Source organism: Urtica dioica, chromosome 8, assembly GCF_054948205.1.
Source record: "Urtica dioica subsp. dioica isolate 48M chromosome 8, U.dioica_male_clone48M_v1_H2, whole genome shotgun sequence".
Classification (NCBI taxonomy): Eukaryota; Viridiplantae; Streptophyta; class Magnoliopsida; order Rosales; family Urticaceae; genus Urtica; species Urtica dioica.
Genome location: NC_142763.1, coordinates 26,255,867 through 26,268,710, shown reverse-complemented (window position 1 = coordinate 26,268,710; position 12,844 = coordinate 26,255,867). Strand labels below are relative to the sequence as shown.

The 12,844-nt window shown below is 36.8% G+C and overlaps 1 protein-coding gene and 1 long non-coding RNA gene across 4 annotated transcripts; one reads left to right on the top strand and one right to left on the bottom strand.

Moving 5' to 3' along the window:
- Positions 1-1,827: 1,827 nt before the first annotated feature.
- Positions 1,828-4,966, bottom strand: LOC149388697 (uncharacterized). The gene is made up of 3 exons (XR_016300460.1): positions 4,339-4,966; positions 2,589-2,716; positions 1,828-1,969 (listed from the first exon to the last, which is right to left on the bottom strand). It is a non-coding gene; the product is annotated as an uncharacterized LOC149388697 (long non-coding RNA).
- A 2,075-nt stretch (positions 4,967-7,041) lies between these two features.
- Positions 7,042-11,799, top strand: GR (glutathione reductase). Of its 3 annotated transcripts, XR_016300670.1 has the most exons (12): positions 7,042-7,633; positions 8,356-8,581; positions 8,688-8,966; positions 9,047-9,223; positions 9,312-9,365; positions 9,499-9,647; positions 10,102-10,165; positions 10,242-10,412; positions 10,508-10,642; positions 10,960-11,042; positions 11,334-11,475; positions 11,560-11,799. XR_016300670.1 is itself a non-coding variant. In XM_089622964.1 (11 exons), exons 1-10 carry the CDS (start codon positions 7,272-7,274, stop codon positions 10,999-11,001), a joined length of 1,659 nt encoding a protein of 552 aa, XP_089479090.1. In that variant the 5' UTR covers positions 7,042-7,271; the 3' UTR covers positions 11,002-11,042; positions 11,334-11,799. The 3 variants fall into 3 exon arrangements, 2 of the variants coding, with proteins under 2 accessions (XP_089479090.1, XP_089479091.1); XM_089622964.1 differs by having other exon boundaries at positions 11,334-11,799; XM_089622965.1 differs by having other exon boundaries at positions 11,303-11,799.
- The last annotated feature ends 1,045 nt before the right edge of the window (positions 11,800-12,844 follow it).

Here is a 12,844-nt window from a genome sequence, read left to right as displayed (position 1 = left end):
CTCTGGAACACAAAGCTTTGTGTGAAACCTTATTGAGTTCCCTATAGTCAATGCATAGCCGCATCATTCCATCTTTCATCTTAACGAACAAGACTGGAGCTCCCCACGGAGGAAGACTAGGACGAATAAAGTCTTTGTAAAGCAGCTCTTGTAACTGAACCTTGAGTTCCGTTAACTCTACTGGAGCCACCCGGTACGGAGTTTTGGATATAGAAGCAATTCTGGGAATCAAGTCAATAACGAACTCGATTTCTCTGTCCGGAGGTGATCCAGGCAACTCCTCAGGAAAAACACCCAAGAAATCTCTAACAACAGGAACATCCGCTGGATCAACCTGTGGTTTAGCTTTGGAGTCTACCACACTAGCTAGGAACCCAACACATTCCCCATCCAACAGCCTACGCGCCTTCATTGCTGAGACGAGAGACATCCTCAATTTATTAGTGTCCCTGATAAACGAAAACTCCTCCTGGTTAGGTGGACTAGACGTCACTATCTTCTTTCTACAATCTATGAAGGCATAGTGTTCAGACAACCAATCCATTCCTATGATCACATCGTAGTCATGCATGTTCAGCACGACCAAATTCCCATATAACTCTGCTAATGTGACTGAGACGCTATAAGCATGTATTAATGCTTATAAAATCTTTGATCCATGATTCCTTCCTTATCTCCTTGACACCCTTCTTACTTGTTCGTGTGCGTGGTACGACCGTAAGTCCCATCTAGCTCACTTGTCAAGAGGTAGGTCCCCAAGTCATAACATTTAACCCCCTCATACTGAGAGTTAAATGGATTGGCTACCCGTACTGGTAACCAATCAGACTTCTTCAATCTGACTCTCCGTACTGAGAATCAGACGGACTGGCTACCCGTACTAGCACCAGTCGGACTGAGTCTCTCCTCGTAACTAGGAACTAGCCGAAGACCGGACTCTCCTAAACAAGTGTTTGACCCTCCGTACTAAGTGTCAAACAATCTAGTTACCCGTACTGGTAACCAGGTAAACTAAATCCACGTACTTGAATCTAGCCGCCATTCATGGGAACTTAAAGTAGTAACCAATCTTGAAAATCATACCACGTGAAAGAAAATCGCCTGCATGGCCGAACATGCCTTCCAAACTTTGAAGTCGATTTTCTATCACTAGCAGGTCGACATATCTCTTTCAAATATTGGAGGATTCAACTTCTGCAACCTTTCTCTAAGCCATCAGGTGTCAAAGAGGTTCTCGAGCACCAACCTCGCGTCTCAAGTCCCACTCCAGATAACTTTCCACAATTTCAGTGAGTCGCTTAACACGATCTCAATTAGCTGGGAAGGTCTCTACTCCTTTACCAGGACTATGTTCCCCCATCTTTCATCATAGTTCTTCAGTCGAGACTTACTTAAGGGTACTAATCTTAACTCGAAATCTTAAACAGAAAGACGAGAAGATTTTCTATCATTACCCGAGTTAAAGACTTACTCAAGCTATCAACCTAATATAAGAGTAAGAAACTATAAACAAGATTCATAAACAACTTACATGGTTGACGGCGCGTCTCCCTTCGACGGTACTCGTATATGGACAGTCTACAGAATCGATTTATTTTGACCTGGGCTCTGATACCAAACTTTTGTCACGCCCCGACGAGTCGTTTATTTAAATGAAAACACGTGGAAATTTTTTTTTTTAAACATAAACGACACGACGTCGTGACAAACCTTTCGTATCTACACACAACACCATCGTATTGACTTAAAGTCTACATGCATAAACGACATAGTGAAAGAAACAATCTACTTGACCTCTAGGTCTTAGACAGACTTCACAAAACATAATCATTTTCACAAAACATCATTCAAAACAATTTCTTATTAGGCCCATCAGGTCAAAATAGCCCATATACGAAGTCTCGTCTACGTGGAAGCACTCGCCAGTCAACCCGCTACCGTATAAACATCTTTTAATCACATCCCTCACCTGTATCACAAAAACGAATGAGCTAACGCCCAGTAAGCAGAAACAATGCATATGATATGATTCACTTTAAAAACTCAAGCAAGTTTTTCTCATCTTTTCTTCTTCTTAAATCTCTTCTTAATTGCGCGCAAGGTGTGTGTTGTAAACAGTTCACTCAGGTCCTCTCGCATACATGCATGACTAACGCCGCAGCTGTAAGGTGCCCAGCACTATGACATACAGCCCGGAGGTCGCAACCATAAGGTGCCCAGCACTATTCAAATGGTCCGACGTGACCATAAGGTACCCAGTACTACATACGGTCAGCTCTTCGAAGTCATAAGGTTCCCAGAACTATTCAAATGACTCGATCCTTCGTGAGACCGATCCTATCTCGCGAAGTTGTGGCTAGCTCCCCGATCCTAGGAGTTAGCTGACCATTCATGGACGATCCACAACGCACATCCTTCTTTCGAAAAACCTCGTTTCTTGTAAAACTCTTTTCCATTTTTAGATGAGATGCATATGAATGCAAATGCAATAAATGCAAACATCACACAACATATCATGTAAATGCAAGCATATAAGGAACACACACAACACATTGTTTTTGTGATACAGTTGAAATGTTTCTACTTACCTGGATACGATTCTTTCGAATCCCGAATCCTTCTCTTCCAACAGAAAGAGTCCTTTCTTTACTTCTCGTAGCTTCGTCCACGTAATATCCTTACACTCGCTGCTATCCTTGTAGCAATCTGGACTTATCTATAGAAGAGAAAGATCGAACATGGAGCGTACTCAGTATCTCATCCCTCGGCATACTAACGTACATACTTCTACTGGAAAGAAAGTTCAAAAGGAACGTATTCAAACGTCCTCCTAGTCACGCTACTCAGAGCGTCTCAAACACGAGCAATCAAGAACACATGAGAACATAACAGAGATGCAGAAAAGAATCGATGCCTAAAGATAATAAGATCTTGATATAACTTCTCTGACTTAAGCTAAGAAACGTCACATACTATTCGACCACCTATTCTTTTGACTGGGCAAGACCCACTGCTTAGAATAGGTTCCCGAAGTCGAAACTAGAAGAAAAGAACGTAATAAGAAATTATTACGAACTATCTATAGCATACAGAAGTTATATGAAAATAACTCAAAACGATACTTTTCAAATATGTTCTAGAAAATAATTTTGACTTGTCTCTTTTTATTGACAAGTTATAACCATTTGAGAAATGAAGTACATAACGTAAAAACCTTCCATTTAAAATAAACCAAGTCGTTTATTTTAAATATCTAACCATATATAAATAATCTTGGATTCGATTTAATAAAATGTTTATGAAATAACCGAACCTTCGGTTCGCAGTCGAACTGTTCTTTTATTTCTATTTTCGTGCGCAAATAAAACATATCTCGTTGATATTCTTTTTTTTTCCAAATTAAAAGAGTCGAGCTTATAGTCGAACTCGATTTTTAATACTTAAGTAAATAAGAATACTAAATAATTATTTGAATAATCAACGAGTTTAATAATGATAACATACTAATTTATTTTTTCTTAACAACATATATCAAACGGGTTTGACTATAAAACATAATAATAATAACGTACTAACTCGAGCACTCGCACAACTTAATCAAAACTTCGTAACTAACTCGAAAAATAAACTACTTAATAACGTCTTAGACTCGAGTCGGAACTCGGGAAATTTCGACTCGTTAACATTAGGCAGAGACTCCCGTAAACAGCCCCCCGAGAGCCGCCACAGCGTCGCTGCCGTCCCTGGCCCAACAGCTCGCTCCAACCGAGCCGATGAACCACGCTGACCAGCCCCGTTTCGTTGTCGCTCGCGCAGCACCTCCGCCAATCTTCGGACAGCCTCCTCGCCGTCCTGAGCCGCTGCCCCGAGCGCTGTTCAGCCTACCTAAACCGAGCCTAACTCTCGACGAGAAACTCGCAACAAAAACGACTTAATAATTCTATAACAAATCTGAAAAAAAAAACATATATCACACTATAACCATAATTCCTAATAAACACACTTCTCAGATTCTAATCGTCATCACAAACAACTTCACATCATTTCGATCCAAAACACAACAACAAAACGCTTAACAATTCCAGCCAACACAACACTAACAGTCTCGAATCATCAAACAATAACTTCAACATACCATCACAAAATCTCCAGCCAACCACACGGCCAACTAACACACCCAAAACCCAGAATTTAATCCAAAATCAAGGTTCTTAGGATAATAAAACACCAATTCGAGCACCAAACCAATTCAAGGAGTATCAAACACGTTCATAATTGAAAAGCCCCAAATTCCAACCCTAACTTCAAAATCAAAACAGGGCAAGAACGAATTCTCACCTTACTTCATGAAATTGGGTCTCCTCAGCGCTCACTCCCTCTTTTCCCGGCGTCTTTCTCGGTCCGGCGTCCTTGGCGTGCTCGCGGTGGCTCACTTCCTCTCGGTCCGAGCGCGCGCGTGAGATTTGGTCTCGGTGGCTTGCTGTCGGCCAAGCTTCTTCTTCCTCCTCAAACTCTCCTCCTTCACTCACTCTCTCGCTCTCTCGCTCGACCTCTCTTTCTCTCCCTCTCTCGGTTCTCTTCTTCTCCTTCTTTTTCTCCTTCTTTTCTTTTTTTACTTTCGGCCTTTCTTTTTTTCTTTTTTTTTTTCCCTGGTTGCTGCTGATTCTCTCGGCCAAGTGATATACATCACTTAAGAAGAGGTTTCTAGACACCAATGACGTGGAGAAGATAGGAACAAGTGAAGAAATTTCAAAAATTCTCATTTGACCTTCTTTTCCCCCTTTTTATTTCAAATTGGTCCGAAAACATAACAATTTAGTCCTTCCTTGTTGCACACAATTCCTTTTTAATTTTATTCTTTTCTTGAGAGATGGAAAATATAACGAGAAAATTAGTCCAATAATTTTCTATCGAATTCCTTTAACGTAGAAATTAATTAAGATCGTTAGAATTTATTTTCACGTTCACCATCCTTCTTAAATTCGTGAAAATATTTTAAAACCTTATCAACCTTAATATTCTTAATTTTCCATTCTCGATTGTTTTCTCGTTCCTTCGAGAAATTCCTTAATATTATTCCCGTAACTCTCAAGGACTAAAATTTTCAACGCTCAAGTACTTTCAAAATCCTTTTGTTGACTTTTTATTTATTATTTACATAAATAAAAGTCGGTATCTTACATGATCGCAAACGGATTGGAAATGTCTCTGGCATTGCTTTCCATTATCACGCTACCAGGCCAGTCGAACCGGCCTCATATGATGCCGAGAGCCAAGAACCGGTCGATGAAAAGAAGGATAAGAAGACAAAGAAGAAGTGGACGACAATGAACTCAACGTAGACGACAGTGGTGTATTTACGTGAACTTTTGCTTGAATTTTTTAATAAAATAAGATGAGTTGTTTGAATCATAATGGAGCGGCAACAGCGATGAACGGGACGGAGGGCGTATCGGCGAAGAGTTGGACCTCTCGTCGCGATGGATCAAAAGCCGTGTCGGAGAATAAATGAGTAGGAAAGGTGGCGTCAAATAAGTTTTGCATCGGAGACGTTTCACGCGCGGCGGTGATCCTACGACTTGTGGACATCAGAGTCGTCGAACGAGCGGGATGGTGATGAGCGATTGGAGCGTGGTCGCATCATGTGGTGTGAGAGCAAGTTAAGGTTCAGAGCAATTTTGTGAGATCGATTAGGTCGATGGGCTGTGTTTGAGTACAAGGATGTATTAAGATTTTCGATCTAATATTAAATTCAAGTAGACTATTTTTATAAATAAACTAAATTTAAACCATTTTTTAAAATAAAGATTAGTTATTGGGTTATTGCCTGTTGGACTAACTCACCTTTTCTTTGATGATTTAGATAAATAGCTAATTTAAACTATTCGATTTGCAAAATAGTAAAAGTTTGTCTAAAATTAGTGAAATAACCAAAATGTGCAATAATCAGATTTTTAAAAAAATTGAACTTAAAATTAATTATATTAAAAGTAATAAATTGATTATAGTAATCATAAAAAAAATATATTATTAGTGTAAAAAGAATTGACAATATAATTTTAGCTACTTTGCTTTATTGCTAATTAATTAATTTCAAATGACTATTTATATAATTTTCCATTTTTTTTACCCCGCAACAATGTTATATGATCACACAACAAAATATACCAATAATTAGTTAAATATTACGAGATAACATTGACGATGCATGTTACGCGTAAAATCGAAGGTACACCGAGAAGTGGCATATGAATTTAACCATAGGTTCCGGCTACCTTTGCATATAAAATAAAAGGAAAATGATACATATATTTTTTGTGTTTTAGTGAAATGTCGAGTTTAACCTTTGGTTTTAAAAAATGCTGATTTCATACATTTTGTTTAACAAAAACGACAAAATTTTATCATGAAATAGACAACAGTGCCACGAGTATTATTTTTATTGAATTTTTATTGACTTTTCATTGACGTTGATTATAATATTTATATGTAAACACTAATTATCTTTATTCATTCGCGTCATATATGTAATATATTAAAAAACTAAAAAATAAACAACAGTCTCTTAATCGTGAAGAACACATAAATAAGTAAATGAGTAAAAATTGATAATTGATAGTCATCAAAATCACAAATTCGAACAGAGAATCCAAGATTCAGAGTTGCAATTCAAACACGGAATGAAGTTATCTCTTAGGAGATATGATTTTACTATTTAATTTCAATTTAAGATTATTTTTATTTCAAAATTGAGAATTTAGAAGTTAGAGTACTGATTTGGATTTGATTCGGTTTTTCTTTTATAAGAGTTAACATTAATGAAAGAGAGATTTGTGATACTATTATCCATTTGAGAATATAAATTTGTTATTTTAGTTAAACATAGAGTATGAACTTGACATCCGTAAAAAAAATTAAAAGTTAAATTCGATATTTCACTAAAACACAAGATATATATATATATATATATATATATGTATATATTATTTTTCCTAAAATAAAATAAATAAATAAACTATAGCAAAGAAATCCTCATTTCTTCAAGGCTCTCTCGCAACACGGATACTACAAATCCCCTACCACTGATAGGTTCTAAAAATCCATCGCTCTCTTGTCAATATCCACCGAAAATCTAAAAATCGTCTGCTTTTCCAGCATCATTTGAATCCCCGAGTCTTAACCATAACAACTAAAAATCATTGCGTTTGAAACTACAGAAACAGACAAACAAAGCCATCCCTGAAAGATCAAGAAGGAGCGTGGAAAAGAAAATGGCGATGGCGAGCTGTCTAACAGCTCCGAAACTTTCAACGACCTTATCTTCCTCCAAAAACCTACTCTTCTCCAAGAACCTCCCTCTCTCTCTTCCGCTCAACCTAACCACCGTCACTCCCCGCCGCGGCTCTGCTTCTTTCCATCTCCAACACCGCCGCGCCGCGTCCATCGTCGCTTCCGGCGAGTCCGACGGCGCCGACGCTGGAAAGAAGTACGACTTTGATCTGTTCACCATTGGCGCCGGCAGCGGCGGAGTCAGGGCGTCCCGTTTCGCCGCCAATTTTGGCGCCACCTCTGCCGTCTGCGAGCTTCCCTTCTCCACAATCTCCTCCGACTCCACTGGCGGCGTCGGTGGAACGTAAGCCCTTATTTACTCTCATTTTTTTCACTTCGTCGTTTGTTTCGGTTCTTTCTCTGCAGGTTTTCGGTTCTTTCTCTGCAGTTAAGCGAGTGAGATTTCCTTATACTGTATGCAATTGAAATGTGATGATTAACTTCTTGCATTCAGCTGGAAGTTATTTAGGAGTTTTCTTATTCACCTTTCTTAGTAATCGCATTTAATTAAAAAAAAAAAAAAAAAAAAAAAAAACCAAGTCTTTTTCTAAAAAAAAGAAAAAAAAAAACTTGTTGTATTTCATTTGGTTTACTCAAGCTAGGTAGGATTGTAGTTATCTTCTTAATATGTCTATTTGTTTGGAACTTGAGCTATTTTAACTGTTTATACTATGAAATGTGTAATCTCGTGAGGCGTATACATGTTTAGGAGTCTTATGCATTTAGGTGAGCTGTATATGGCGACTGGTTTAAACCAATTTTGAATGCCGGTGAAATAGAAGGGCTTTCCTGTACATTAAGCATTAGGTTTTCTGTGTTTCTCTTTATAGAATAAATTATCGGGAATCTTGTTTTCTTGGAAACCTCTGGAGGAAACTTTTAGGCCGGATTAAGTTAGTAATATTTACGGTGTAGAAAGCTTGATATTGGTTTAAAAAATGTCAAAGATTTATATGTGTACAGATATGATTGGATTCATGCTCTAAAATTTATTGGTGTTTAATTTACATTTTTCCTGAAATTTAGGTGTGTGCTGCGTGGATGTGTACCTAAGAAATTACTTGTTTACGCTTCAAAATACTCTCACGAATTTGAAGATAGCCATGGCTTTGGATGGACGTATGAGAGTGAACCAACGCACAATTGGAGCACTTTGATGGCTAACAAGAACGCCGAGTTGCAACGCCTCACTGGTATTTACAAGAACATCTTGAGCAATGCCGGTGTGACTTTGATTGAAGGTCGTGGAAAGGTAGGACTTTAACAATGCATTGGGTTGTTATATTTGAAAATATTATATAAAGCTATGTTCTTTCTGCCACTCGTTTCTCATACCGTTTTTTCGTTTTGATAACAAGATATTAGACCCACACACGATAGATGTAGACGGGAAGGTATATTCAGCAAGAAATATACTAATTGCAGTTGGAGGTCGACCATCTATCCTCGACATTCCGGGCAGCGAATATGCAATAGATTCTGATGCTGCGCTTGATTTATCCACAAAGCCTAAGAAGATAGCCATTGTTGGTGGTGGCTACATTGCCGTTGAGTTTGCTGGCATCTTTAATGGCTTGGGAAGTGAGGTTCACGTGTTTATACGGCAACAGAAAGTCTTAAGAGGCTTCGACGAAGAGGTCGAGTCCATGATATTCTGTTATTCCTTATACGTCGGGAATTTATCACCAATTTCCAATTCGTTACTTCGGTTCTGCAGATTAGAGATTTTGTCGGAGAGCAAATGTCTGTTCGAGGAATCGAGTTCCACACGGAGGAGACTCCCCAAGCTATCACTAAAGCCAGTGATGGTTCCTTATCTCTGAAAACCAACAAAGGAACAGTTGATGGTTTGTCGCACGTTATGTTTGCAACTGGACGTAAGCCCAATACAAAGGTGTGTAGTGCCTCATGATATATGCCTTTGTTCTGTTGTGAAAATTATGTAATATGTGCATGTCATTTGAATTTCTGTTCCACTGCAGAATTTGGGGTTAGAGACCGTTGGGGTGGCGATGAGCAAGAGTGGAGCAATTGAGGTATAGCTCTTGTTATATTTAAAGGGGAGTTCTTTTTTTCTTGATAATTTTGTTTCGGATTTTTTATATTTGAAAGCTAGAATTTTTTGCATAATAGACATGTTCACCCGTTTTTACCATGTTGTTCTCTCAGGTTGATGAATACTCCCGTACATCCGTTCCTTCCATTTGGGCTGTAGGAGACGTTACGGACAGAGTAAATCTCACCCCAGTTGCATTGATGGAGGGAAGCGCGTTGGCGAAGACAATATTTCTTAATGAACCCACAAAACCAGATTACAGGTATATATATCGATCTTCACATCTTTGAATTGTCTCGCTGTAATTGGTTTGATATTTTGTGACAAGCAATAAGTGCTCATGTGATTTCTGTAGATAAGAAACACAAATCGATATTATTATCTCTTGATTTTGTTATTGTTGTCCAGTTTAGAGGGATTAGCATCCCACATATCATGGAACAGATTGGTTCTTCTAGGCTTTATATATATTATTTGCCATACTGCCTATCGTGAATATCAGAGAACTGATTCTTTACTCAAATTGGCAATGTTTTAGTTTCCTTTCCTCGCGAAATCTTTCAATTACAGATACCCCCGTCCCTAAGATCTTAAGTGCGTGGTCTTCATTTAAAAATTACTGTTCATCCTTTTTTTTTTTTTTAAAAAAAAAAAAAAAAAAAATATTTATTTATTATTTTGAGCTCTGCATCTAATTATTTGTTGCTTGTATCCAGGGCCATCCCATGTGCTGTGTTCTCACAGCCACCAATTGGACAAGTTGGTCTAACTGAAGAACAGGTAGGAATTAGTTGACATGCCAACGGGTAAAAGTTTAAAGCTTCCTTTGGATTGAAAATTATAATTTTTTTTTAAGGCTGTACAACAATATGGCGACGTAGACATTTTCACGTCAAACTTCCGGCCATTGAAGGCCACCCTGTCGGGGCTCCCAGACCGGGTCTTCATGAAACTTATAGTGTGTGCAAAGACGAACAAAGTTATAGGTCTGCACATGTGTGGCGATGATTCACCCGAAATCGTCCAGGTTGACGTTTCTCTGCCTTTTTTGTTGTTAATTTATCTTTTTTGGATATCGCATACGAGTCGCATCAGATAATAACATAATTTCGTGAACTCCAGGGATTCGCAGTTGCTGTGAAAGCTGGTCTGACAAAGGCAGACTTCGATGCTACAATTGGTATTCACCCAACAGCTTCCGAAGAGTTTGTCACGATGAGGACTCCTACCAAGAAAATTCGGCAAACTCCTTCTGAGGTTTTCCATTGACAACATAGTTTGTTCTCGTTTTGTGATACATTCCCGGTCATGCATTGCAAAATTGATGAACTAAAATCTCGTATGTTAAAGAAAGTCTTTCGATCTATCTCTGAAGAAAAATATAATGTTGATGTATTTCGGTTCGGTAACTCCTTGTGACATGCTCCATCTGTAGTTCCTCTTTTTTTTCTTCCCATTTTAAATTCAATATTGTTACTTTTTTACACAAGCTTGCATTTTTATGTCGAGCTCAGAACAGCAGTATCTGAGTAAATTATAAATTTTTTATAAATTGTTCTGTGAATTCTCAACAGGGAAAGACAGATTCTGAGGTGAAAGCCACAGCAGTGCTTTAATGTCATTCATGGCCTCTCTCTTCAGCGTGCAACTTATTAAGGTTTGCAATACCACTTCAATTGTTTCTTGCTTTTTCAGAAAGAAAAAAAGTAATTGTTTTCTTTGCCATACCGGTTATATGTTCAAAATAAAACTGTTGTATCAATTCTGGTTATTTAATTATAAATTCATTAGCTAAAGATTAGAACATTAGATTCTCCTTGAGCAAAAAAAAAAAAAAAAAAAAATTATATTCTTCGCTTGAGGCGTTTCAATAAAACATTCCAGTTCCACGAAGCAGTTTATCCTCTTTTTCTGTAGCATTTGTTAAATAACACCCAAAACTCAACAGACTACCATTAAGCAAATGGCATTTGAAGATGCACTTGGAAAAGGGTATATAGATGGAACGCCAGATCAAGGTCGGATTGGATCATCAGCGAGCTCTAGATTTACTGTTTAGAATTTTGGGCAGTAGATTAAGGCAAAACACAGTGAGTCCTGAGAACAGCCTTTCGAATGTGTATTCTTCTCTAATCTATGTTACTTTTATTTTCTTACTTTTTTCTTTACTTCAGTGAGTCGTACATATAATTCCGAGTCACTCTTAAAGCTTTCCTGTCCGCGCATTATTTTGTCCATTTGTACTATATATGTTATTTATCACCGTTTAAGCTGGTCTTGTTTTGGGGGTAAAATTTTCAAAGCTAATTTTATTAATAAGGTTATAGATGGAGAAAAATAGTGACTAGAGATTATAAGGTTTTCAATTCAAGAGTTTATTTTGATTTATGAAATTATATATGATTTACGTTGCAGACACATTGATATAGGTATATAATATAATTATATATACATACATATTCATTGTCTGGTACAAACAAAAAAATAAATTTTCAAGGTGGTAACAATCACATCACATGCTAATACTTTCTTCGGCTGTTATATTGGCGTATTTACTATAGCTTAGTGCCTATTTCATTTTTCATCTATGACAAAGTTAAGTAACTATATATTTTGCATTCAGATGTCTAGAAAATCACCTTAGCTCACGGTTTGGAGATGTGATATGTATCTGCTGCTGGAGTAGGACACTGTTACAAAATTAACGAATTTATGTCATTAGTATTCAACATTTTGATTAGTACTTGATTCTGTCTTCAATAAACAAGTTTATATAAATTTATCACTTTCAAACCTTTTGAAATCTATGTATCCAATTTTTATTAACTTTGAATTTTGTTCATCACCTGTAGTTGTTTGTAATTAAATATGCATATACATTTAATAGACATCAATAAAATACTTTTTAGAAGTCGGGTAAAATATCCGTGTACGTTCTTTAAAATTAAATACTATTATTGAAAGGAAAAACAAAGTCTCAAAAAGAAAAAAAAAAGTGATTGAGGTAGATATAATAAATTATTTGTAGGTAGAAAATCTAAAGCGTTAAGGGTCGTATATATAATGAGCTCAGTGTTAACTCATAAGATTATCTCCAGCCCACTACATCAAATCGCTTTAACTTTTACACTAAATTTGGTGCAGTTACAATATTTTCACTCTACTCACAACATCAAATCTCACACCAAAAAATTATTCTCTTTTAATACTTTCCAATATTACTTCATATCAATTTCATATTAACTCTATTAATTTGTTAAGTCAATAATAATCTTATTAAATATTATATTATTTTTCTATATCAACAATATCAAATTAATTTATATTTATATTAAATATTATGTTAATACTACAGAATTAATATTAAAAAAATCACCCTAAAAAATAAACATTTTTTTGGATAACATTATAGAATAAAGATTACATAAAAATTGTATTTCATAGGTAAAATTAAATACT

Coding starts and splice junctions, on each gene's coding strand:
- GR (XM_089622964.1), top strand. CDS start 7,272: ATGGCGATGGCGAGCTGTCTAACAGCTCCGAAACTTTCAACGACCTTA. Junction 7,634..8,355: donor ACTGGCGGCGTCGGTGGAAC/GTAAGCCCTTAT, acceptor CCTGAAATTTAG/GTGTGTGCTGCGTGGATGTG. Junction 10,166..10,241: donor TTGGTCTAACTGAAGAACAG/GTAGGAATTAGT, acceptor TTTTTTTTTAAG/GCTGTACAACAATATGGCGA.